We start from the raw sequence: 24,448 nt of genomic DNA, 5'->3' as shown, positions 1-24,448 counted from the left end.
AGTTGGTAGCAGATGTGCACGACAACATCACCCACACTGGTCTGTTGGCAAATCTCGACCTATAAGCTATTGTCTGGCTCTTCATGCATCTCCAGGTACAGCTCTGTGCATCTCTGCTGCTCTCTCACGTCAAGGGAAACTCGCTCTCCTCGGCATCCTGGCCTGTCCTTCCTAAAGAGCCTGTATCCATCCATCACAGCACTACAGTCGTATGAGCTGTCCCACCACAGCTCCATGATCCTATTGAGATTTTAGCTCTACAAATGTACAGAAACCTTAATTCCTCCTGTTTATTCCCCATGCTGCATGCATTAGTGTATAGGCACAGAGAGGCACCCAGCTGTGATGGTTTCCCAGGAAAAGTATGAAAAATCTGCTCAGGGAGTTGTGTGCTTGGCTTCAGCCCTGTTCACCGGACTCTCCCTTGTTCACATCTCCCTTTTCTTGCCAGCCTGGTCTACCACTGCCTTGCCTGCCTGTGGTCCGCCACCTCCCTCCCCCATTGTTCTGTGTTTAAAGTTCTCCTCCCCAGATAGGACAGAGGTCCCAGCCCCAGAGCCAGGGCACTGAACCCGGTGTGTAGCTGCAGAACTGTCGGCAGAGCAAGACCCTTCCTCTTGGTGCCTGAAGTCACCAGCTGCCAGCCCTTCTCCTGTGCAGGAGTCTCCATTTCCCAGCCCAGTCAGCTCAGGCTCTACCTGCCCTTCCTTTTCTGCAGGATCTCAGAGGAGATCCTTCAACATCCTTTTTGATACCTCTGGTGTTGCAGAGTCTTCTGGCCTTTTCCCACTGCTCCTTTACTTACTCCACCAATGCCCACCTGCAGGCAAGGTGATGATCTCCCCCAACCCCAGAGAGAAGTCACCCCCAGAACTTGGAGAGCCACATCCTCTCTTGAGAGCTCTTAAATGGGGCCCAGACACTGTTCGTAGAAACAGAAAATACTTCCTTATTTGAAGACATGAAGGAATGCTTTTCCATTCTCTCAGACTTCCTAGTATCTTTGTTGATCACGTGCAATGAAAGGAAAATTAAATTCTTAATGTTTATTTTACAAGGGGTATTAGCAATCTCTAAGACATGTGGGTAAACCCAGGAGATCTGCACAACTTACAAGTTGCGACTCTTCCCTTTCCTAGATATGTAATCAAAGCCACTGAAGGCAGCAGATTTTTCCTTTGTCTTTTGCAGTAACTGACAGTTTTCCTTTGCAGAATCAATTACATTTCTTTTCATTGCATTGATTTCCATGCAGTTAATCTCTTACACTACTGATACCAGATGTGTACAAGCCTTCGATCTGCACTGAGAATTCATGAGTACTGGGTTTGATGTGTTTATGGATCAGCATGATTCTTACGTGCATCAATCTGTACTACTGTATTCTCTGGTTTTAGTGGTCCCCTGGGGTGTTTTCAGCTTCTCTGTTCTGAAAGCCTTCCTGCAGAATTATTTTAAAACTGATGTAGTCCTCACTTTGGTCTAAACATCACCATTGTCCATCTCTGGGTAGGGTCAAGTTGAATTCAAGTAAGCCATTTCTATTTGTTTTTTACGTTCAGAAACTTCTGTGTCTTCTAAATCCTTGGCTTGGTAAGGAGTTAGCTTCTTACTCTGAATTAAAGCAAAGATAAACCCTGGTACACAACCCAGAAACTGTCTATGCCAATAATTTATCAAGATGTGATTCTCTGCAGTGTATTGATTGTGTGGAAGAGTTTCATTGGTTTATCACTGATTTTAATAATGACATTTTGGTTTTGTAAAGAAAAGAAGTTGATTTAAAAATTCTTTATCTCACTCCTCCATCATAATTGCTATCTGTCTCTTTCCTAAGTTGCGAACATGAACCATTTGATGGAGAGAATGAAAATATTTTTAAGTATTTTGTGTTACACTTTTTTTTCCCACCTGCTATTGAGCTATATTTAAATGACAACAAGAAAAGCCTAATTAAAATCCTAGCTCTCATTATGTAAGCTCACTGGTGAGGCGCAGTTTATAGCTTTATTATCTTTTTTGAAGAACTGATAAGCATTGGCGTAATCATGTCATATGCATTAAGAACAACGCTCATGACAATGCATTACTGAAAGCTATTTGAACATCAAAGTTTGCATTTTGTGAGGTTCAAAAGAAGAAATTGATGGATTATTCATTAAATAACGTGTAGTCAATCAGCAACAGGCTTTAGAACTGATTTTTAATTGATCACACACTTTTTCTGCTGTGGTAAGAATGAGAACTGCAGAATGCCAAGACCTTTCCAGTACCATAGTCAGAAGATTTCCTTGATATCCCAAAGTGAAAACACAGTTATCATATCTGCTTCAAGATGTTGTGTGGGCAAGGATGGGCATGCTAATTCCTTGTAGTAAGGACAAGTTTTAACTTGGACAAAACAGCGGCAAATCTTTCTCTCTTTGCAGTTTTTCATTTTCACAGTCCTCAGCTTCCAGGTTTCATATGGCAGTGGAAAAACAAAACTGGCTTGAGAAGGGTTATCTCCAAAATATTTGGATGGAATTAGAGAGCACTAGAAATGGAGGGGAGAGGAGAGGTCCTTTTGTATGTACATTTCCAGGAAGAGCTTGATCATGTTTAAAACTGGTTTTGTTTGTGATCTGACATTTCCAAACCCCAGTTACATGCTGTGACTCTCTAGTTACTTAGCATATAAATAAAGAGGTAATATTTTTCTACTTCCTGGAAATATTGGGAAACTAAATCTGTGTATTTTCCTGAGGCTTTCAGACCAGTGTGATGTGTAACGCCATATAAATATGTAGATATTTAATACACAGTTCAGCACAAAGCATTCCTATCACTCACACCCAAAAAATAAATGAATAGAAGTTAAAAAACTTTAAGGAACTATCTTACACTGAAAAGTTAAAAAAATGTCCTTCATTGAAGTGTAGGGCTGTTGTAGTGAGTTGACCTTGGCTGGCTACTAGATGCCCACCAAGCTGCTCTGTTGTTTCCCTTCCTCAGTGAGACTAGAGGAGAAAATACTATGAAAAGCTCATGGGTCAGGATAAGGACAGGGACATCACTTAGAAGTTACCATCATGGGCAAAACAGACTCGGCTTGGGGAAATTGATTTATTGCCATTTAATTGTAACACTCTAGGACAGTGAGAAATGAAACAAAACTAAAACCACATTCCCTTCCCCCCACCCCTCCCTTCTTCCCAGGCTCGACTCCACTCTCCCCTCTTCTACCTCCTCCCCTGAGCAGTGCAGGGGGGACGGGGAACAGGCTGCGGTCGGTTCATATCACTTTCTCTGCTGCTCTTCCTCTTCCATCCACCTGCTGCAGCGTAGGGTCCCTCCCACGGGAGATGGTCCTCATGAACTTCTTTAGCATGGGGCCTTCTCATGGGCTACAGTTCTTCACGAACTGCTCCAGCGCGGGTCCCTTCCATGGGGTGCAGCCCTGCAGGAACAGTCTGCTCCAGCGTGGGTCCTCCATGGGCCACAGGTCCTGCCAGCAACCCTGCTCCAATGTGGGCTCCTCTTCACAGGCTGCAGGTCCTGCCGGGAATGTTCTCCAGCTCGGGCTCTCCAGGGGCTGCAGCATCCTTCAACATGCATCCATCTGCTCCAGCATGGGGGCTTCCATGGGCTGCTGGGAGAATACCTGCTCCACCATGGACCTCCACAGGCTGCAGGGAACAACCAGCATCACCATGCTGATCTCTGCTCCAGTGCCTGGAGCACCTCCTCCCCCTCCTTCTTCTCTGACCTTAGTGTCTGCAGGGCTGTTTCTCTCACATTTTCTCACTCCTCTCTCACATCTGTTGCACAGCATTTTTACCCTTTTATAAATATATTGTCACAGAGGTAGTACCAATGTTGCTGATGGGCTCAGCTCTGAGTAGCGGTGAGTCTGTCTCAGAGCCGTTTGGAACTGGCTGTCGGACATGGGGACAGCTCCTGGTGTCTTCACACAGAAACCACCCCTGCAGCCTTCCCCTGCTGCTACCAAAACCTTGCCAGGTAAACACAATACAAAGCACTCTTGATTGAAGAGATAAGTAACAGAAAGTAGGTAGAAACCTTAAATTGCGCATAGATTGATTTCAGGCAGTTGAACTCCCACTTACATACAAGACTGATGTGGTCCTGCACCATCCAAGAACTGCCTGACCTTACAGAAGTCTGGATTTACTTCAAATGATTAATTTAATTTGCCCCCACATATTCTTGTAGGGCTTGTGTGGTGAAATGAGTGGCAGTTGCTTAAGAATGTGTTGTGATTGGGGTTTAGGTAGAAGAGCCCAAGGACTTGGATGTGGTTAGGACTATGAGCAACAGCATTGAGGCAGTAGTCACTGAACATATGCTACAGTCCTTCTTTTGAGGCTGTGCTGCCCTGGAGCTGGAGGAGAGGGCCTTTGGAGACTTTGAAGGATGTGCATGAGGAGGCCAGAGTCTGGCTTATTAGTAGGACTGGGAGGGAGGATGTTCTGTTCTCCAAGATTGTTTTCATGGTGCATTTTAATTTTTTTTTCCCAAATTAGTCTATTGTTGGTCTAATTTGAATGCATGCTTGTGTTACCATTACCCTCAAAGAGCTAATGGATCAAAGTTTGAATGGATGAAGGCAACTGATACTGGCTGTTTGAACTCAGTGGAAGTGCTAGACATCTATACAAACTGCATTGATGGACTTTATTTGGACTTGGGAGCACCCAGCATACCATAAAAGCTGCTGTAGAATAATCGCTGGTGTTAGGCAGATTTTATATTCCTTTCTGTCTTTATTGGTACGTGCCTCTCTCTGCTGACTCTGTTTGGCATCTGTCTAAGGCAGACTAGATCATCATGCCATCTACAAAAGGCCACAGAAAGGTGAGGTGGTATTGAATCCTACCAATGTATGTTGGCAATGTACGATGGCAGATGTAGAGAGCAAGATACATACAAGAACTAGTTTTCTTTATTATTTAGCAAAAGGGATTTTACAGTGGCCATAGGTCTGCCTTTGCAGGAGGAAGTGTGAGTTCAGGTAAGTATCATGTTGAAGCTGACGATGACTCTGCTAATAAATAGATCTGTTAGATGTGCAGTTCGTGTCTAACATGCAGGACGGTGCACGTTTTGGATCCCTTTTCTCCCAGTGTTTACAAGCTTATAATAGTCTACCTGAAATAATTACAGTAAGGATGATTTTATGGTTAAGTTGTTGGAACAGAGCTCAAGCTACTCAGGTCTGACTGATGGTTTTGCAAGTCTTCCTGTGTGACATTTAAAATAGGATTTGCCTGCTTAAACATAGGTTCCCAGACCAACTCAGCTGAATAGTGTTAGAAGTATGTGGCCTCTAGATGCTACTCTGTGAGAGCAGAGGTTTCGCTTATGTTCTGTATCATATCTGCCAGATGTTTTAAACTCATCAAGGGCCTTAACATGGCTCTAGGTGCCTACATTTGGGCAACTGAGTCTTGTCTTCAGCATCCCTGTCTCTCATTTTTTCACATGTTGAATGGGGACAATAGTACTTTTCTGTCCATTAAAATGATTGCGTAAAATATGCTGTTGGGGGCAGGGACTGTCTTTTCGGTGCATTTATTCAGCATCTACAACAGTGAAGTTCATGGATAAGTACCTTTCACAGGTATTTTTACTGATTCTGCAAAATAAGTATCAGCATTTCTGAAAGATGCACAGAATTATAAAATGCATCTGTTATTTTATTTCTTCTGTAGAATACACCCTCAGGTAAACTGGTTTTCCAGCAAATGAGCAGACTTCTACATGGGGAGAAAAAAAATAAAAGCTTTAACATTAAAACTAGAAAATAATTAAGTACCTTATGTTGGATGAGGAGTGAGTAGCATGTTGATTTGTAGTTATGTTTCCCCACTCACTGAGTCTTTCATTTTGTGACTGTTTTTTTCAGCCTCCAAGGAAGGTTGGACTGATTTGGAATTTAAAACAGTGTCAAAGCAAGACTTTGTGCCTGTCTATACAGGAAGGCCAGTTCTTGTTGACCAAACCCTCCATGTTAAATGGCCAACCTTTCCGTGGTAACTACTCTCTTGTAGTTAAATCCTGTGGACTGGCCTTGCAGTGTGGAAGGCTGCTTCCAATGTGTAGAAAGAATTCACACTTCTACAATGTCCTAATAATGTAAAGTAATAAGCATCCAGGCATTAACTTTATGCTTGGAAATACTAAATTTGAGTGATGTCGCTTATTCAATTGACAAGTTACATGTGTTAGAAACTATGGGGTAAAGAGAATATAAACTTAGAATGCCACCCTACAGTTAGAAAATAAATAGAAGCAGTAAAAATGCAGATTAGTGCGCATTAATTTATTTTCTCTTGGTCTGTGAAGGAATAGGAACTTCACTCACCTCTCAAAGGAAGGGGTGTTGAACAACCATAAAAGCAAGTGTAACGTTCATCTTCTCAAAATAGTTGGTCACTATGACTTTTGCAGTGGTCTTAAAGAGATTATTTTCATTAGATTCCTGAAAAGGTCCATAAATGAATCCATGTAAAAGTATCAGTATTTTAACTACTGCAGCATAATTACTTAATACCACTCTGGGTGGGTGTGGCAGAGGACATTACTTCAGAAGCCCTTAAACAGTTGCAAAAACATTTTAAACAAATCCTCATTAAATCAATCAGTGTTGTTGAGGCTCTGTATGTCGTAAGTGAATTAAGTTTATTTTGTTGTTAGTTTAAACATTTATCTTACTGTATATATTTATCTTATTGGATAAATACTTAATCTCTGATTTAAAGTTCTCCTGTCTCATGATTGTGGTCCAATCAGCCTAGTGTTTTTTCTCCAGTATTAGTTGTGTCGCACAAGGATGTCAAATGGTTTGAAGTAACAGGTTCTAATACAAGTTGCAAACAGGCAGAGCTGTCTTCCCAGCCCACATGATTTAGTGGTGTGTTGATACCTGAGGCTAAATGGATTGTATCTTATGCTGAAAAGTTTCAGGTGACATCCTGAGCAACATAAAGCCAACAGCAAAATCTGCATTGATTTTTATTACCCTGGGATTAAGTGAATGCATTTAAAAAAAACCACCCAAACTTTATCTTAGTCCCCCTGGGCATTCCAGTCCTCTTTGTTAAGTATTTCATCTTTCGAGCATCTATTATAACATCCAGCAGGAAGAGAATGAAGTTCTTGTCTTCCAGTGGCAAGGAGTTCCGTGCATTAGTTCTGATTTCATTACGAAAAATATTTTTATATTTATATATATATATATATAAAATATATATAAAATATATATATTTTAAACAGCTTTCTTCTAGGTTTCATTGATTTTCCTGTTGTTTTGGAGAAATAAAAGGGTGAAAGCATCCTTTTCCTTTTATCTGTATCCTCTCCATTATCTTGTACAGCTGCTGTCTTCCTTGTTTATTCTATAGAGTTAACAATTTCATTTTCTTCAATCTGTGTATGGATGTTTTCATTCCTCTTACTTCTTTCAGAATATCTTCTCTTTTGTCTGTGTTGAAAGTGTCATGATGAAAACAAAAATGCTATTCAACGTGGGGCTATTTTCCTGACATAACACAGGTTTATTTTCCATGCCATTGGTTGTGCTCAGTGTTGGACTTTATGTGCTGTCCATGATAAAAAGCATATATATTGGAAAAATGTCAGGGGTAAAGTCTTGCTTAAATATGTGCACTAAATGAGAAGACATCAGAAATTTTGGGTCTGGTCTTTGTCTCCAGCCCAGAGAGCCGCAAAACTGAGCTTGACCCCTTCTGTTGCCAGTTTTACAGTAGTCTAGAACTGCTAGGTAAAGCAAGTATAAAATAATGTGAAAATGATCTCCATATATTTTTTAATTATTTTTCTTTACTAAAAATACTTATCCTATGATTATCTGAAAGGTTTGTGATCAATTGATAGAAAGGACTGCTTTGATGTCATAAAACCAAAACCGTAAAAAATATTATATAGGTATTTCATAATATCATCTAATATCTTTCTAACCCAGAATGTGAAGTAATCCAAAGACATTTCTTTTTGATGAATAACGGAAGTTCAAAGGCTTTTTCTTAATTTATAAGATACATTACACAGAAATCTTCCTTGTGCTGCTTCAGTTATCTTTTATCTTGATTATGGCTGACGTTTTTAGGGTACAAGGCACTGTAGTTAGCAGGATAATTTTAAATTCTCTATGAGGTGCTGCAGTTTGGCTCTGAATTACATGGGAGACAGTTTGAAGCCAAAGCACTATTTTTCCATTGCAGCTACTGGATACCTCATGCAGCCTGATAAGTACAATGGAGCTTTGAAAGACAAAACACTGAAGACAGAAAACATTGCAATGTTTTACAAAGCAAAAGGCAGGAACAGGTTGTCAGGCCACTTGCTTTTTTTTTTTTTTTTTCTGTAAACTCATTTAAAATTGAATGCAGTACAAAGTATTGCAAAACCTTCATTTGCTGGGAGAATCTGGGCAAGGGAAGGGTTGCATCACTTGAATAACTCCCCTCGGTGGTGTGCCTGTCACAGAAGAGCCCCCACACAAGCAACCCCAGCAACTTTATCTCTTAGACACAGAGATTTGGATTCATTTGGCCCCAGAGTCTTCCTGATTTTTATGTACATTTAAGCTTGAACAGCCCTCCCATATGCAGACTAGCTGACACATAAAATTCTTTACTTGGCATTCCTCCTCTGGCTTCTTTGATTACTAAAACTCAAGATAGGAAAGAAAATGTAGTATCTTCTGCAACATGTTTTTTACTTTCAAAAAACATTAATTGGATGCATCTTTTCTTAATTTAAAAGGAATAAAAACACGCTATGATTTCAGTCATACTTTTTACCTTTAGGCAAACTCGCTATAACTGCTGCCAAAATTAAATTAGGATCTATACTTTCTTCTGGAATCTTTCCAGCTCATCTTTAGGTGAAACACATACCGTAATAGGATGTGAAATAGAAGCTGAAAGCAAATATTTTTCCCAGTTCTGTCTTTTCATGAGTATAATGTGAGAAATTGCATTCTAGTGTCATAGTAAAGATACCTAACATTCCAGTATCTTCAAGTGTATAAAAACCCATCTGTAGATGTCTACTAAATTATATTAACAGCTTGTCTTTCAGTCTAAGTGGCTTCTTGATATGCTGTTCAGTACATCTTTGCAGTCTGAACAGAGTTTAAAATTATTTTAAAGATGGGGATGGGCGGCAGAATGAAGTCCCTGTAATCCAAGGGGAAAGGTCAGCGACCTGCTGCACCACTTAGACACACACAGGTCTATGGGGCAGGGTGAGATCCACACGAGGGTACTGAAGGAGCTGGTGGAAGTGCTCACCAAGCTGCTTTCCATCATTTATCAGCAGTTCTGGCAAACCAGGGATGTTCCATCTGACTGGAGGTCAGCAAACATGATGCCCAGGGCAGGAAGAAGGATCCAGGGAACTACAGGCCTGTCAGCCAGACCTCGTGCCGAGGAACGTTATGGAGCAGGTCATCCTGAGTGCCCTCACAGGCATGTGCAGGACAACCAGGGGATCAGGCCCAGCCAGCGGGGGTTAATGAAAGGCTGATCCTGCCTGACTAACCTGATCCCCTTCTATGACAAGGAGATCCACCTAATGGCTGAGGGAAGGGCTGTGGATGGTGTCTACCTAGACTTCAGTGAAGCCCTTGACACCGTCTCCCACACCATTCTCCCAGAGAAACTGGTGCTCATGGCTTGGACGGGTGTGCTGTACGCTGGGTAACAAACTGGCTGCACGGCCGGCCCCAAAGAGCGGTGGTGACTGGAGTGCACCCAGCCGGCACCAGTCACGAGTGGTGTTCCCCAGCGCTCCGTGCTGGGGCCAGTCCCGTTTAATCTCTTTATCGATGACCTGGACAGGGGGATCGAGGGCACCCTCGGTCAGTTTGCAGATGGCACCGCGCTGGGTGGGAGCACTGCCCTGCCGGGGGGCAGGGGGCTCTGCAGGGTCTGGGCAGGCCGGGCCGAGGGGCCGAGCGAGCTGTGTGAGGGTCACCCCGGCCCCGTGCCGGGCCCTGCCCGGGGGTCACACACAGCATCCCCCTGTGCTCGGCCTGGTCAGGCCGCCCCTCGAACCCTGTGTTCAGGGTTGGGCCCCTCGCTACAGGAGGGACACTGAGGGGCTGGAGCGTGTCCAGAGCCGGGCAGGGGCTGGGGAAGGGGCTGGGGCACAAGGCTGGTGGGGGGCGGCTGGGGGAACTGGGGGGGTTAGCCTGGAGGAGGCGGCTGAGGAGACCTTATCGCTCCCTACAACTACCTGAAAGGAGGGTGTAGGCAGGTGGGGTCGGTCTCTTCTCCCAAGTAACAAGTGACAGGACAAGAGGAAATGGCCTCAAGATGTGCCAGGGGAGGCTTAGATTGGGTATTAGGAAAAAATTCTTCACCAAAAGGGTTGCCAAGCACTGGAACAGGCTGCCCAGAGACATGGTTGAGTCACCATCCCTGGAGGTATTTAAAAGGACTATGGATGTGGTACTTAAGGACAGGGTTTATTGGTGAACTTGGCAGTGCCGGGTTAACAGTTGGACTTGATGATCTGAAAGGTCTTTTCCAACCTCAACAGTTCAATGATTTTATTTAGAACAGGATGCGGTTCACTGTGGGATGAGGAGGGGACAGGATCTGTGACATCAGTGACAGCAAAGCACAGAACAAAGCATTTCACCACATGATAAAGATTGATGCCATGGAACAATTTTTTTTAAATGGCTGGCTAAAGCTTTGCTTACTGATCAGCACTTAAACACCTAAATAAACAGCCTGATTCCCAAAAGCATTCTCGTAGCAGTAGCACTAATGTCTCACGTGGAATTAGCTTTAAATAAACCAGGAGCCTTATGTTAGGCTCCTTTCCTGAGAGTGGTGAATTGAAATACATATGATTGAAAGAATTTTCCATTTATAAATTCTTCTCCGGGATTGAATTTCTTTCCCACCGACAGCACCAGCTGTGTGAGCAGGTGTTTGCAGAGGCAGGCTTAGGTACCCGATGGTGATCCTTGGTGTGGACCTGCCCTTGTCCTCCCAAGGAGCTGCGAGGTCCCATGACATTTTCATCATGTAAACTTTCAGCAACCTGAATCCACTAGATTTTTGCAACAGGAGGGGAGAGGTTTCCAAAGACAGGCTGGAGGTTATGGCAGCTGCATCCATGCTGGTAGGGAGGTGAGACCCCATGGGTGCCTTTGTCCAACCACCCTCGTTTCTGTAGGAAGGTGACCTGGGGACCAGGGCAGGGCTAGAGGTCTAGCACACCCCTCTGGTCCTTGGCACATGTACACCTCCTCCCCGGCCAAAACACCGACCTGCTGTGCGTTCTTGGCGAGCATGCTGCAGTCACAGAGACTGCCCCCTTTTCAGTAGTACAAGTTGTTTTGTTGAATCTGCATTAAAAACTGGATTCACATTTATTTAATGGGTTGCCAGCTGTGTTTTAAGGAAGCAGCAGCAGCTGGAAACGAGCAAGAAGCCATTTCCAGTAGCCAGTTCAGTCACCACATAGCATCAACAGCAGCTCTGCAAACTGCTACTGTGTCCTGGGCCACTTTTTCAAAATCCTGAGCAATGTCATTCTTCATTTCATGCCCTCTAACTGCACTGTTCAATTTCTGAAATGAAGACAGGAGCAAGAAAAATAAAGCTTGTATCAAAGGACCAAGGCTTCAGTTTGTTGTAAATTAGCATCTTTCTATTAGCTGATGACATTGGAAGCAAGCTGTGGAAATCCTTTTTTGACAAAAGATGTTATAAAAATGTGATATGTGATTTTGTACTGCCAATTACTGTAAAAGCAAAATGCAACATTTTATAATGGAGCCACTGCTTAATGCTGTTCTCTTTTTCTTTTTCCCTTCAAATCAGATATTTATCTTTGAGAATAACATCTATTACTGTGCCCATGTGGGGAAACAAGCCATCCGAGTGGTCTCCACAGGAAAGGAAGGTGTTATTTTCAATGGGCTCAGCGACTGGCTGTATGAAGGTAGGACACGGCATTTAAGGTAGCAGTTAGTTATGACTTTAAGTTACACCCTAGATTTATAGAACTTTCTGGAATTAGACATTCAGCATTGCATTTCTGGGGACTGGTGGACCACGGAACTGAAAATCTGCTGTACTAACAGTTGTCTAAAGTGCTGGACTGGAAATAATGTGAAATGATGTAAGAATTCTGTTTTCAGGCTGTTTTTCTTTCCCTTAGTCCAAAGGTAATAAATCACCAGTCTTTAATGAACAGAACTGCTTCATTATTTAATGGCACCTCCAATCACTCATGGACGTGCCAGTTTTCAAATCACAGAAAAGGACAGAAATGGGGAGGGAAAGGGGTTTTATTTTAAAGGAAGAAGCATTTTACTTGATGAGTTGTTTGCCACACCACTAGGTGGGCCCTGGGATCTGCCCAGACCTTGCTACTTAAAAATTTTCTAAAAGCAGGCAGGTCCTCACAGTAGATGGGTTCTTTCCCTTGAAAATGGGCCTGATGTGTCATCACTGGAGCACATCTTTACTTGGGTCCTTTCTGCTGGCAAATGGCCATTTAGGTGTCCATGAGTAGCTGCTTGCAAAATAATCTCACCTGCTCACTAGCTTAGTAAAGGATCCCAGCTATCCCCAGTTCTTTTGGGGGATGCTACAGGCTAATACTTCACCAGAATAAAAGTTAAAGTATATATATTAGCTTATGTGTATAACATGCACACAACATGCATCCCTCTCTCTGTTGCTGGCTAATGCTGCCAGCAGTTCCTTTTTGCAAGGATCCTTGTTTTGGGGACCTGTGACACGGTTTCCCTCTAAAGTCACACTTTCTGCTGCAGGTCCCAGCACAGTTCCAAGCTTGTCCTACCTCTACAGAAAGACCTGTCTACAAATATTATCCACACACATCTATTAACTGTGCCCTATTGGCTGCTCCCAGTTTGCTTGAGGCTTAATGGAATAGAACAGGTTGCAAAATGCCATTCACCATGAATTGGTGTAAAAATATGAATCATTTCTTAAATTACTCTGTCTCACAGCTCAGCTGGGGCTGTTGGACTTAAAAATGAGGGAATTATAATAAATTATTTGGTTTGCCACTCCCAGAGAAGCTGGTCCCATAAATCAGTGTACAAACCCGTCAAACACATCAGTGGAAAAATCTGATAGCAGTTTAGATTACTTTTGATGTTTAATTGTGTGTTTACATTGTACCACAGAATATTTGCAACTGAGTGTCCTCCTTGTGGTCCACTTTGTAACTAGAGGAGTGGCTAAGAAATTACAAAATGTTAATTTTCTATAAGTTTTCTTTATTTCTTAATTTGTTGCTGAAGCTGTAGGCAGGCCTGTTTGTAGGTCAAATGCGCATATTAGTACTCGTATTTTGCTGATAAACATCATCCAGTACAAAAGGTCCTCTTGTAGAGTCTTGCACACAGCACCATGCTGAGAGGAGTTTGTCAAGCCGGTGAACTCCAAGCACGCCGGCAAGCCTGTGGTGACACTTGTTTTGCTGACAAGTATTTTTATTCAATTACGGGATTGCTCAGGCAATTTCCTGGCTGACATTGACTTTCAGGTTTGTCCTTTATAATGAACTTTCTTGTTACCTTTATGTTAATGTACTGGGATAAGAAATGAATGTATGATCAAATACAGGCTGGTTATACCGGGCCAGATTCTGTAACCTCTTGGAGCAGCGTGTACAGGGTAGGACCACTGAACCTGCTGTTCACTGGGAGTACATTTTGCAGCAATTAAGAAATTACATCCCTTTGGAAATGTCACTTTGTGTCCAAATACGGTTTATATTGAAACAAAAACTTCTCTTACTTCACAAGCAAGGTGTAAAAGGACCCATGGGAAAACCTGAGATACAACCATTGCAAAGTGATGAGGTGCAGGATCCAAAATCAGATCCAGAGCTGGACTGTGTGAGCTGAGCTCCTCCTCTTGCACTACATCACTAATGCAGTGCTCATGGAGGTAAACCTGGGACCGGAGTCAGGACGGAGGATTCATGGCAGATGCTTGAACAAGCTGTGGGGCCACAGGATCAGGTGGATCTGCAGTGTTCAGACGTCAGCTCTCTGCGTGCATGGATGGATGGAGTGGGATCCCAGAAGAAATTGGGTATTGCATGGTGGTAAATGGGTAAGGAGCACTGGGAGATGGATGAAAACTCCCGCCAGAGTCCATGGGAATTCAGGCACTGTTGCCTGAGGCTGAAGTTTTACCCTAGCCAACACACTGTTTCCAGTGCCTTTATTTTTCCAAAATCTCTGCTTTTTTTGGATGCCTCCTCTTCGGTAGGATAGAGTGAAACATTTAAATCCAAACTTACCTGACTGTAATTGCTTGAAATCTGGGCAAAGATTGAAATTTAATAGCTATGGGCTATTTTTCCCCTTCCCCTGTTCCCACTGACATTTGTAGATGTGTCTTCCCCACCTCCCTAACGAAGCTGGGTGGGATGCTCAGACCTATGTTTGTTTGCGCTGCCGCCATCTCAGCGAGCTACCAGGATGTATGCTGAGCATATGTAGAAATCTCGTTCCATCTGTGCAGCCGTCTCCAGCAGACAGTCTGCAAAGGAGCTGTGAGAAATGCTGAAACAGGATCACAGAGAGTTCAGCGCACTTCTCTTCCCTCGCATGCTCTTTTTGTTGCTGAAGTTCACCACCTCCGGCAGTGGCAGCCGAGCCTCCCCCCACAGCACCCGCTGGGTTACTGTGACAGCTCACGACCTGCTTCACACTTTCCATAAACACAGTGCAAAAAAAAAAAAAAATCCCCCCAAACCTCGGTGTTTTCTATTGGAGGAAGTAAATTTTTGAGATCTTTTATTGCAATCAGCAAGGTCACATCAACAAAAATCCCACCCACCCTGCCCCTTTCCAAGAGCGGTTTGCCCAGCATGCGATGCGGGTGGCAGTCCCAGCAGCACCACTGTTTGGGGTAACTCTTGATGCTTCATATGAATAGTAGACCCAGAGGGAACACTTTTCTTCATAACATGATTGCTTTTGTCATGACATAATAGATGCGCCGTACTATTAATCACAAGTTTTCACTAAGTCTGGAAGCAGAGCAGATCTAGAGTAGATTTGACAGGCTTTTTGCCCTGGAAAAATGCAGAAGTTCATTTCAATTCAAGTTAAGCTCTGCTTTTGTAAATCTGCCAAAGGGGAAAAAATTTCCACAAGGTATTTATGCTGCTCTGTAAACTTTTGATAATATAGTGAAAAACATTTCAAATCAATCAGAGCTTAATCTATTTAGTGCATTTAGCTGGAAGGTTGTAGATTGATACATAGATTACTGTAACATGAAAGCATAGATTAAACATGGGTTTTATTACTAAAATAAGCATTGACAATGTTTTCATAGTCTGACAACATTTTCAGAGCTGTGCCTGATAGATGCTTATACTAAAATGGAGTGATATCCTATAAAAAAGAGTTTAAAGTTCTGCAGCTGAAACCAGTTAAACATTTAAATGCATAGCGGCAGCAGAGTGTTTTATATTTCAGTTTGCTGTATGATGGTTTGAGAATATGTTTTAGCAACAATGAGTCTTAAAGAGAATTTTAAAGTGAGTGGTAGTATAGCACAAAGTACTTTCAGTGCGATAGGATAAGAGTATTTATATGGGTTTTATACATATAGTACTTTAATAAAAATAATGTACATTTTAAAAATTAAAGTGCAGGTAAAATTAATTTCATTTAAACACTTTGTTAGAGCACTTTTCAGCAGAAATGAATTCTGTCATGGTGCAATTAAACTATCTTCCTTGCTACCAAGCACTGGGAGAGACAGTTCAGGTGTGAGAGAGTGGCAGCAAGGCGCTGTGCCAGAGGTCACCTGTGTGATCCTGCCAAGTGACAAAGAGAAGGTTGTGGCATCCCTTTGTTGCAGTTTGGAAGCTCATCGAGTTTGGAAGTGTGTGATGCTGAATTCTGGAGAATGGGGAAGGAAGACCTCTCTCCATGCTGGCACACTGCTGCCAGACCAGGGACACCCCAGCAGGGTAATTCAGGGTCCCTCCCCATGGCTCATGTCCCCATGAGCAGGACAGGGATGTTTTCAGTGCTGCACTGCTATTAAGTCCTGGTGCAACTGTTGAGCAAGTCTGTGTTCACAGATAGAGGTCAGACAGGGTGGTGGATGCTCCTGTCACTGGTGGGAGGGGAAGGAAGGATTTTTCACCTATATATGGGCCTGTCCCATCCCTAGAGTGTAGAACCGAGGGTTTTCCTTGTGTTTTGCTGCATGTGTCATGATGTGTCCTCAGATGTAAGAGTAGTCCCTTAGAAGCTATTTTGCAACTTGGTCTACAGGACACATTTTTGGGTTTTAGGGGCTTTGGTTGCAAAAGGAAGAACTGCATGTGAGTTACTCCATCATCTCATGTCGCTGTCAGAGTGATAAGGGATTGTCCTGTAAGTCTCTAAAGATCATCTCAAAGTGAGCATCCCCATCCCAGACACAGTCCTGACACCGTGGCTGTGATGTCTTATCTGGACGTCTCCCCATCCCCATGTCAGAGCCAAGCAGCCAGGCACCAGCTCCAGCTCACACGGCATACATTTAAAACCCTAACACAAGATGAACTATACGTATCCATCATTTAAAACTGATACTCTCCTCTGTTGAGCTTAATGCACAGCAGTGTTGCAATGCTTTATTTTTGGCTACGGAGCAAGAGGGGGAGTGAAGAAAGACTTTTTCAGCGATGATTCGTATGCCTTATTAATCTTCATTCTGCCTGCATCTTACGTTATCACCCACAGATCCTCTTATGTGACTTCGCAGTGACACCTGGTGGGAGAGGCCAGGATGTCATCATCATTAAGACAATGAAACTGCAGAATTTTTTTGCTGCAAGATCTAGTAAAGGCTCCCAGTTTCCCCTCACATACATTTCCCTGAAACATTCTGAGCTTATGGGAACTTTACATCCAAAGCTACTGGCTGATTCATGCTAATAGTGGTTCTGTTTCTTTTCTATACTTTATAAAGAGAGGAAAGAGAACACAGTAATAAAGAAAAATCTTTTCTGTAATTTAATCTGCATCTCACAAAACTCAGAGGGTATATTTAGAACGTGTGGCTGGTCTCAGAAGTGCAGTGCCTGGCAGCAGCTGCCAAATCAAAAAGCAGTTATTTTGAGCAGTATCTTTTATGCTTATAGTATTTCAAGCAAATGAAGTAGATATATTTCTTGAGTTTAGAAGTATTAATCCTGGGACTCTGGAAGTGGTCCTAATACTGGGAAAATGCTAGACAAGTCTGCTGAAATAGTGCCTTACCTAATTTGTCTGTGTGCTATTTTTTTCACGAAAATGCTGAACTTCTGCTGGGAAACAGGAACTTTGCTGGTCAAATTATACCTGAATTTGAAAACAGACATTGATAATCAGGCTGAAAGCATGCAACTCCTAAAATTCCTGTTCTGTGTCACCAGAGAAGGAGATCAGATATCCTAATATTTCACACTGTAAGGCTAACCTTTCCTAGTAATTAGTAGCTCCAAGACCTGGTGGGTGAGGATGAGATGAATAATTAGACTGAGTCATCACTGAATTCCTTAAGATACTCCGGATAAATAAAATCTGTTGCCAAGAGAATGCTAAAGCCAGGGCTCCAGATAGTAAAAGGGGCCAGCCCTTAAGGGACTACAAATAATTCCTTTTTGACGAGGTATGTAAAGAATCACTGGGACAGTGAAAACAGATTTTAATTTGTTTTTCAGATCTTCCACATTTTCAGTCACAAAGAAAATATTTCATGGACATGGATAAATTTGCAGTTCTGCACATCTGCTGTGGGGTAGGGAAATACTTGGAACTGGGAAATGCCATCAGGGAGTGCCACAATCGCACCCCAAGGATGTGTTGATGTTATTCACGGCTTTTGAGGAAACTGTGTGGAACTTGTTCCCTTGTTTCTGTGCTTGTTCAGGTGAGTTAGCAAAGCCAGTGTGATGCTTCAGTGACATTGTCAGCATACTAAAATAGAAAATTTTCCTCTTTTTTGCATATTGGACATCATTCAGTGTTGCCCATTCAGTACATGCAGCTGTTGTGCAGCACTTGGGGCTGTACAATTTCCAGTTGACCATTATTTTGCTGCCTATTGAACACGTAGGTGACTATTTTTTGGTACTTTTATTTGCATGCTCATTTATACCAAATGCACATAAAATCTGGCCATTTCAGTCACAGTCAAAATAAGAATGAAGAGAACCTCTTGGCTTCAGCCATGTGTTTGAAGCAGACGTTTCCACTGTATATAATGCTGTTGCAAGGAAGATTAATCACATGCAACATTATTTTGCCTTATTCATGTTCAAGCAGAGGAAAAGAGAGCCTTACATTTCACCAGATCATATTATGAAAGGTTTGGTAGAAGTTCCCTCACCTTCCTGCTTTGGTGGAGGTTTCCCTGTCATAGGGAAGTCCCATTATAGACTGCATCACCAGGAACAGGCTCCTGGCCCTTCTCAGTTGGCTAAGGTCAGGGAAAATTGAACCATTTACAATGCACATTGCGGATGCCTGCCTAGAAACCAGCAAGCTCCTGAAAACTTTAAAATGTGCTGTTACCTGGACTGGCTTCAAAATCCAGCACCGCACCACGATAAACCTTGCCAACTCTAGCCCAGTCTTTAACCTTCCCTTTCTGTAGAAGGTTGTTTGGAAGGGGGCTGCCAGCCAAACTCGACACCTGTCATCCTCTAATTTTTGGATCGCCATCATTCAGGCTTCAGGATGGCTTTTGGAAGGAAAATAAAATATTATTTACTGTGGCCAGTGATCTCCTTGGGATGGTGGAAGAAAGCCAGTTGTCCATCCTGATGTTACTGGTCAGCCAGCAGCTGCCAGTACTCTTAAGGCAAGAGATGTCCAGTGAGTAAAGTTGTTTGTATTTGTCCTGAAGCTGTGATAGTTATCTGAAAATAGATATTGTATCACTGAATCAATTATTTTTTTAAAAAAGGTATATTAAAAGTTGTATAACAGAGCTCTTATGATTTTCTGCTTGTACATGAGTTCTGTGTCTCTGTACCAAATTCATTACAGTAGCCTTGGGTTAAATACTCTATTGGAGATCTGTGTCCCCATTTTCTGATTATGCTGGTATTTTTAATAACTAATTAGTATATTAGTACTCTAGATATTGCAGAATAGGTTTTGACTTGTGTTGTGCTAATCTGAGGTCTGGAATATCTCCATGGAAGCTAATAGTGGTGCTCTGGGTCTGCACCAGGGTGCTGATAGTGAGGTTCTTGCTGTAACATTCATACTGTATGTCCATTATCAGGGTTGCAAAGGAAATACCTTAAACTGACATTATTCCCAGAAAAAAAGTGTGAACGTTAGAGAGTATTTGCAAATTCACTCAAATTTGAGATCTATGTTTTTCCTGCATAAAATCCTATCTGTGGTTTGGTATGGTAAAACACAGAAAATACATTTAGGTGATCAGGTTTACTGCGGATAAAACAAAAATGCATGATTTCTGTGTCAGTAGAATTCAACCTGGGGACTAGGACATGCATAAGAGTCTTCCAGGCTATAGAATGTTGTAGAAGATTAGAAGAATTGGGTTAATTTGTATAAAAAATATGTACATTAATACTGGGGAAAAATACACCTGCTAGGGCATGTTGCCCAGGGATACTGTAGGGAACTCTGTCCTGGGGGATTTTTAAAAGTGAATTAGATTTTTGTCGTAGGTTGTTGAGATAAACATCAATCCTATTTCAGTGCAAGGGTGGGACTAGAAGATTTCTTTGGGTTTCTTCTAGACCTACAATTATAGATTTTATGTATAGTTTTGATGACTTTCTCTGATCTCTTTGCAGTTAGACATGTTGGCTCTGATTTTACAATGCCACTGTAAAAGCTTTTGGAATATCCCTTCAGAAGTTACAGAATACCTGTTTTTATATAGAATAGGGTAAATATGCATAAACTGCTTGCACAAGATAGGTGGAGGCAATGGAGCTCTCTGTCACGATACGTTTACATTTGCCTTATTATTCTCCTGAAGGAAATCAGTGGTTTTCTTCTTCTAAGGGTGTCCATGAACTTTTTGTTGAAGAACATGTTTTAAAGAAAAAAAAATTCCAAGCCTAATTTTTTTTAAATGCTGCAATCATGAAGTGGTAAAAAGGACAGAAAAAACAACCAAATTGAAAGATAGCCATAGAAATTTTATGTTGTTCCATCAATTTGACCTGAAAAGTAAATTTCTGTATTTTTTTTTTTTCCTTGACAGACCAGTTCTTCCTTGGTGTGGCCTTGCTTATGGAAATTCAGGGGGCAGTGCAAAAACCACAGGCTGTTGAAATAGCTATCCTCTTTGTCTCACTGCTTCTTGGCCTGCAAAAAGAGTATCTGCTGTAAGAAATAAAAAAAGCAAAAATAATTGTACTCTGTCCAAATTGGAACAAGTGAAACTTACATGAAAGGGATGAAAATTCTGCTGATATGTGATTCTCACTAGAGCATTGGCTTATCCATTGTTGTATGATAATAGGAAAATAGAAAGAAATCAGAAATAATGACAGAAGTCAGCTCATAATTTGTGTATGTCAGCTCTCCTAATTAAAAGAAAAATGAAATAAGGAGGGGAGGGGGGGGATAAAAAAAGAAACCAAACTGAAGTGCAGTTAAAAAACTACAACTCCAAATCCTAATGCCAGTCGGTAGCAGTCAGAGGCTGGAGTGGGTCTTTGCCTGGAAGAGCAGAGGAAGCAATGACCTGTGAAACGCAAAGGGTGTTACTGCCAAGGGCCAGCTGGAGATGAGGGATGCCACCACTGAGCTGAAGCCCACTGTATTCTCCAGCAGAACAGGCAGGAGGTTCAGTCTTTGTGTGTGAAAAACGACCTTCAATATTCTTATCTGTGCTGCACATTCTTGACATTGCAGGACTCACGACAACCAGCGTGCTCAGATCCTGGTACTGGGAAAACAAAACTGGTTGTTGTTGGGGTTTTTTTTGCACCAGCATTTCAAGCTACCAGCTCTCCATGGGACTTCAGACCTTTAGTACATGAGGGACGTTGGTGTTACAGTACAAGGTATCTTTCAAATTGGGGCCAAGAAGCCCAGTGGTGACTGCAGTGTTGATGCCAACCAGGACATGTAGATGACTCTCCCTGGATTTTGCTCTGAATCAGGAGAATTAAAGAATTAGAGCAGATCTTTAAAGCGATCAGATTGACATACCAGCAGTTTCTAAAAGATGAAGCATCCAGGGATTATATCACCCTCAACACTCAATTAGTTTATGTTGCTATAAGTAACTACCATATGGCGTAGCTTCTGTACCAGCTGTTTTTCAGTCTTCAATGGGTCCAGGTCTACAAAGGAAACTATGCCACAGAGCTAACAGTAATTAGAAAAGTGAAGGAAAATTGCGTATTTTAAAGATGATCTTAAAACTTGCAGATGGATAAAAATTGAGTGGTCAGGGATGGTGTGGCTGTCGTGTATCAGGCTGGGCATACCAGGTGCCTGCAAACACCACATGCCTGCAGCAAGGTGGGCTGCAGAGGTTACAGCTGCTCCTGGTCTGCACTGCTGCAAAGCAGCCAGCGTGGGACAGCAGGGACCAAATCTGGGCAGATGGCAGAAACCTTTAATCACATCCTGGTATCCTGGGACACGGGCTGAGGTCCGCAGGAACCGAGGAACTCTAACCAGGAGATGTTTTCCTTCCAATCCATGGCAAACTATGGCAGGCACTGCTCTGACCTGCACGCTGCTTCTGTCTCCCTGCAGCCCTCACCCGTGTGATTTCTTGGGATCTGGAGGTGGGATGATACATCATGAGCCAGGTTTCATTGCCCACCATCCACACTGGGGAGAAGACAGGAATAAATCAGTGTTCCTACAGCTGCTCAGGTCTGCAGCCTCCAGCCAGAACAATGCCAACTGCTGCTGGCTTTCCCCAGCCTTTTTGCCTGCTTTCCACTCTTCCCATTGCAAACTGGGTTTCCTGCTTTGAGAAAAATTTCCGTGGTGCAGCTGGGCCGTGTAGAGCTGTATTTGATGCCATTCTCCCCAGTTCTTTCCTTCTAAGGGGACCATGGCCATTTCTGTGTCCAACTGTGTCATCTTGGTGCTGAATGATCATGCTTTCAGTCAGCTTGTGCTACCGGCTTGACAAGCTACTGTTTGCATACCAGAAAATTATGATTAGACTACCTTTTTTTCTTTCTTTTTTTCCACCCCTCCCTGGATAATGACTGAAAAATTGCTGTGCCCTAATCTCCAACTATGTTTTTAAGACCACACAAGAGCTTGCATGGTGCTCTGCACTGGAAAATTTTAGTCTGCTGTTTTGAATCACATGAAACAGCATGGCAACACAAAATGCTGCTAAGAGGTATATACTGTAATTTATTTATAATTATTTAAAGTGCTTTTTATTAACAAATTTCTTAATTGTGGATTTTGAAGGAATCTCTTTTCACTTTTAAAGGATTTTTGAGATTTTTGTGAGAGTGGAAGCAAACTATCAAGTGCTCTGTGGTTTTATCCATAAAATTTCCTGTGATGTAGCTAGGTCTCCTGTATGGATTTCTAACTGTAGTGGCTGTATGGATGTAAGCTACACCATGAAAGCATTTACATTTTTTCTTAGCTGGTACTGATTATACAGTGAAGGGCAACCACTGCAATCTGTTGGGCAGAGTATTTGAATTCCAATCTATTATCAGAAAAATATTTTTCATAATTCACACAAATGAGCCAGAAAAGTAGACGTAAAGTTCACAATTACAATCTCATTTAGTATGTACAATAACCTGTTTTATATATTAGATCCAGAACAAAATTATACAGTTAAGCAGAAGCTGATACCTCTAACATGCATGTTCCTTAAACTTCTGAGTTTTGCTTCAAGGGTTTTTTTTCTTTTTTGAGTGTTTTCACTGACTTATATAGTGCTGTATTCTTGCATATAACCAATTCAGCCTTAAATCTGTGGTGTCTGGGCTGTGTCCAGAGAATTATACCTTTCTACTGAGACCTGGTAATGTTATATTCCAATCTGAGAGGTATCAACAGTTTTTCAAAAATGCAGAAAAAAGGTTTACATCATAGTTTAGATGTAGACTATCTCTACATACTGATTTTAAAATGAAGTAGTAACAAATAAATATTTTTTTTTATTTTCTCAGTAACACAGTCATTTAAAATGAAGACTACAGGTTTACAAAGGCCTGATTTCTAATGGATAACCTTATCTTGTGCATCTGTAATTCCCTTCCAGGCTGAACATTTTACTGGTTGTTGTTGTTGCTATTTACATTTTCCTAATTTTTCTTTTTTGTGTTTCACGTGTTCTTTCAAAGCTGGTTTTAAATCATTTGTGACTTGCCCCCCCCCCCAGTTCCAATGAGGGGGCAAAAAAAGTGACATAGACTAAAGGAGAGAGGTACTGTCTTGGAGAAAACGAGTTAATACAGAATGGCATATGAAATTCGCTTGTTGGCGGAAAGCAGTAATTCCAGAATGGTCCTCAAAACTTCATTAGAGCTCAGAGAAACATGCAATATTGCATTAGCTGAAAGAAAACCTCTTATATAACAGAGCTTAATGTCCTTGGAAATGTTGCAGAGTTTATTTGAAAAATAAACCCAACAATACTCTATTAAATTTATAGAGGAAATGGAAAGCAGAAACTCAGAAGACTGTAATTGCCACCTACAGATGTAATCATTAGAGTAAGAAGTAATGAAGGGGGAAATCAGAGGCAACTCACCTCCTTAGCAGGAAGGTGGAAGTTCTGTTGCCACCCTGTGGTAAGCCTATGGAGAGCTAGGAGCAGCTATCTGCACCGTCAGGATTCGATAGGAGTGCCGCTGCCAGAAATCTCCATGAGTTGCTGGAAAAATATAGTATGAAAATAGCATCCCGATTAGAAAGGAGCAATGCAAGTTGAAATCCCATTTTGCATTTAATTAGTGTGCATGGTCAGTTCTTTGGTGGGGTGGGGGGGAGGGGTATTGACTCGCATTTTAATTCAAAACTCTTACATGAAATATTCAGTGGGAAAGAAAAGTGAGCAGAGTGAAGAAAAGAGTTTTTTAAAGTTCTCTTTTTAAAATGAGGTCATTTATAAGCTTTTATGAGTACAAAAATCCATCATTCTGTTGCATGTCTTCTTGAAATCATCTCTAAAGTTTTCGCATTAATTTTAATTTTTTCTCAAGTTCTTCTGATAATCCTGGGATACTTCATAGTTCTAGTACGTTTAGAAATATGAGCGTTAGTGTTTCACAAAGAACTTTTTAGAGCACACTGTATAGAAACACGATTATTTTTCAAATGGGAAGTCTTCCAGGTTTGCCTACAGCAGGATTTGGGATTCACAAAAGTGTGTCAGCTTGTTCTTTCCCCCCCAGCTTTAGATCGTAATTCTTCATGATG

At 41.9% G+C, this 24,448-nt stretch overlaps 1 protein-coding gene across 2 annotated transcripts in view; it reads left to right on the top strand.

Moving 5' to 3' along the window:
* DPP6 (dipeptidyl peptidase like 6) overlaps window positions 1–24,448 on the top strand; it is a 423,216-nt gene that overhangs the window by 322,237 nt on the left and 76,531 nt on the right. For both annotated transcript variants that reach the window (XM_040592220.1, XM_040592221.1), the window contains exon 8: window positions 11,871–11,991. In XM_040592220.1, coding sequence (XP_040448154.1) covers window positions 11,871–11,991 — 121 coding nt within the window. The remainder of the gene's footprint in view (window positions 1–11,870; window positions 11,992–24,448) is intronic.

This window comes from Falco naumanni, chromosome 4 (genome assembly GCF_017639655.2).
Source record: "Falco naumanni isolate bFalNau1 chromosome 4, bFalNau1.pat, whole genome shotgun sequence".
Taxonomy (NCBI): Eukaryota; Metazoa; Chordata; class Aves; order Falconiformes; family Falconidae; genus Falco; species Falco naumanni.
The sequence above is the reverse complement of the archived record's forward strand: the minus strand, read 5'-3'. Positions and strand labels throughout refer to the sequence as shown.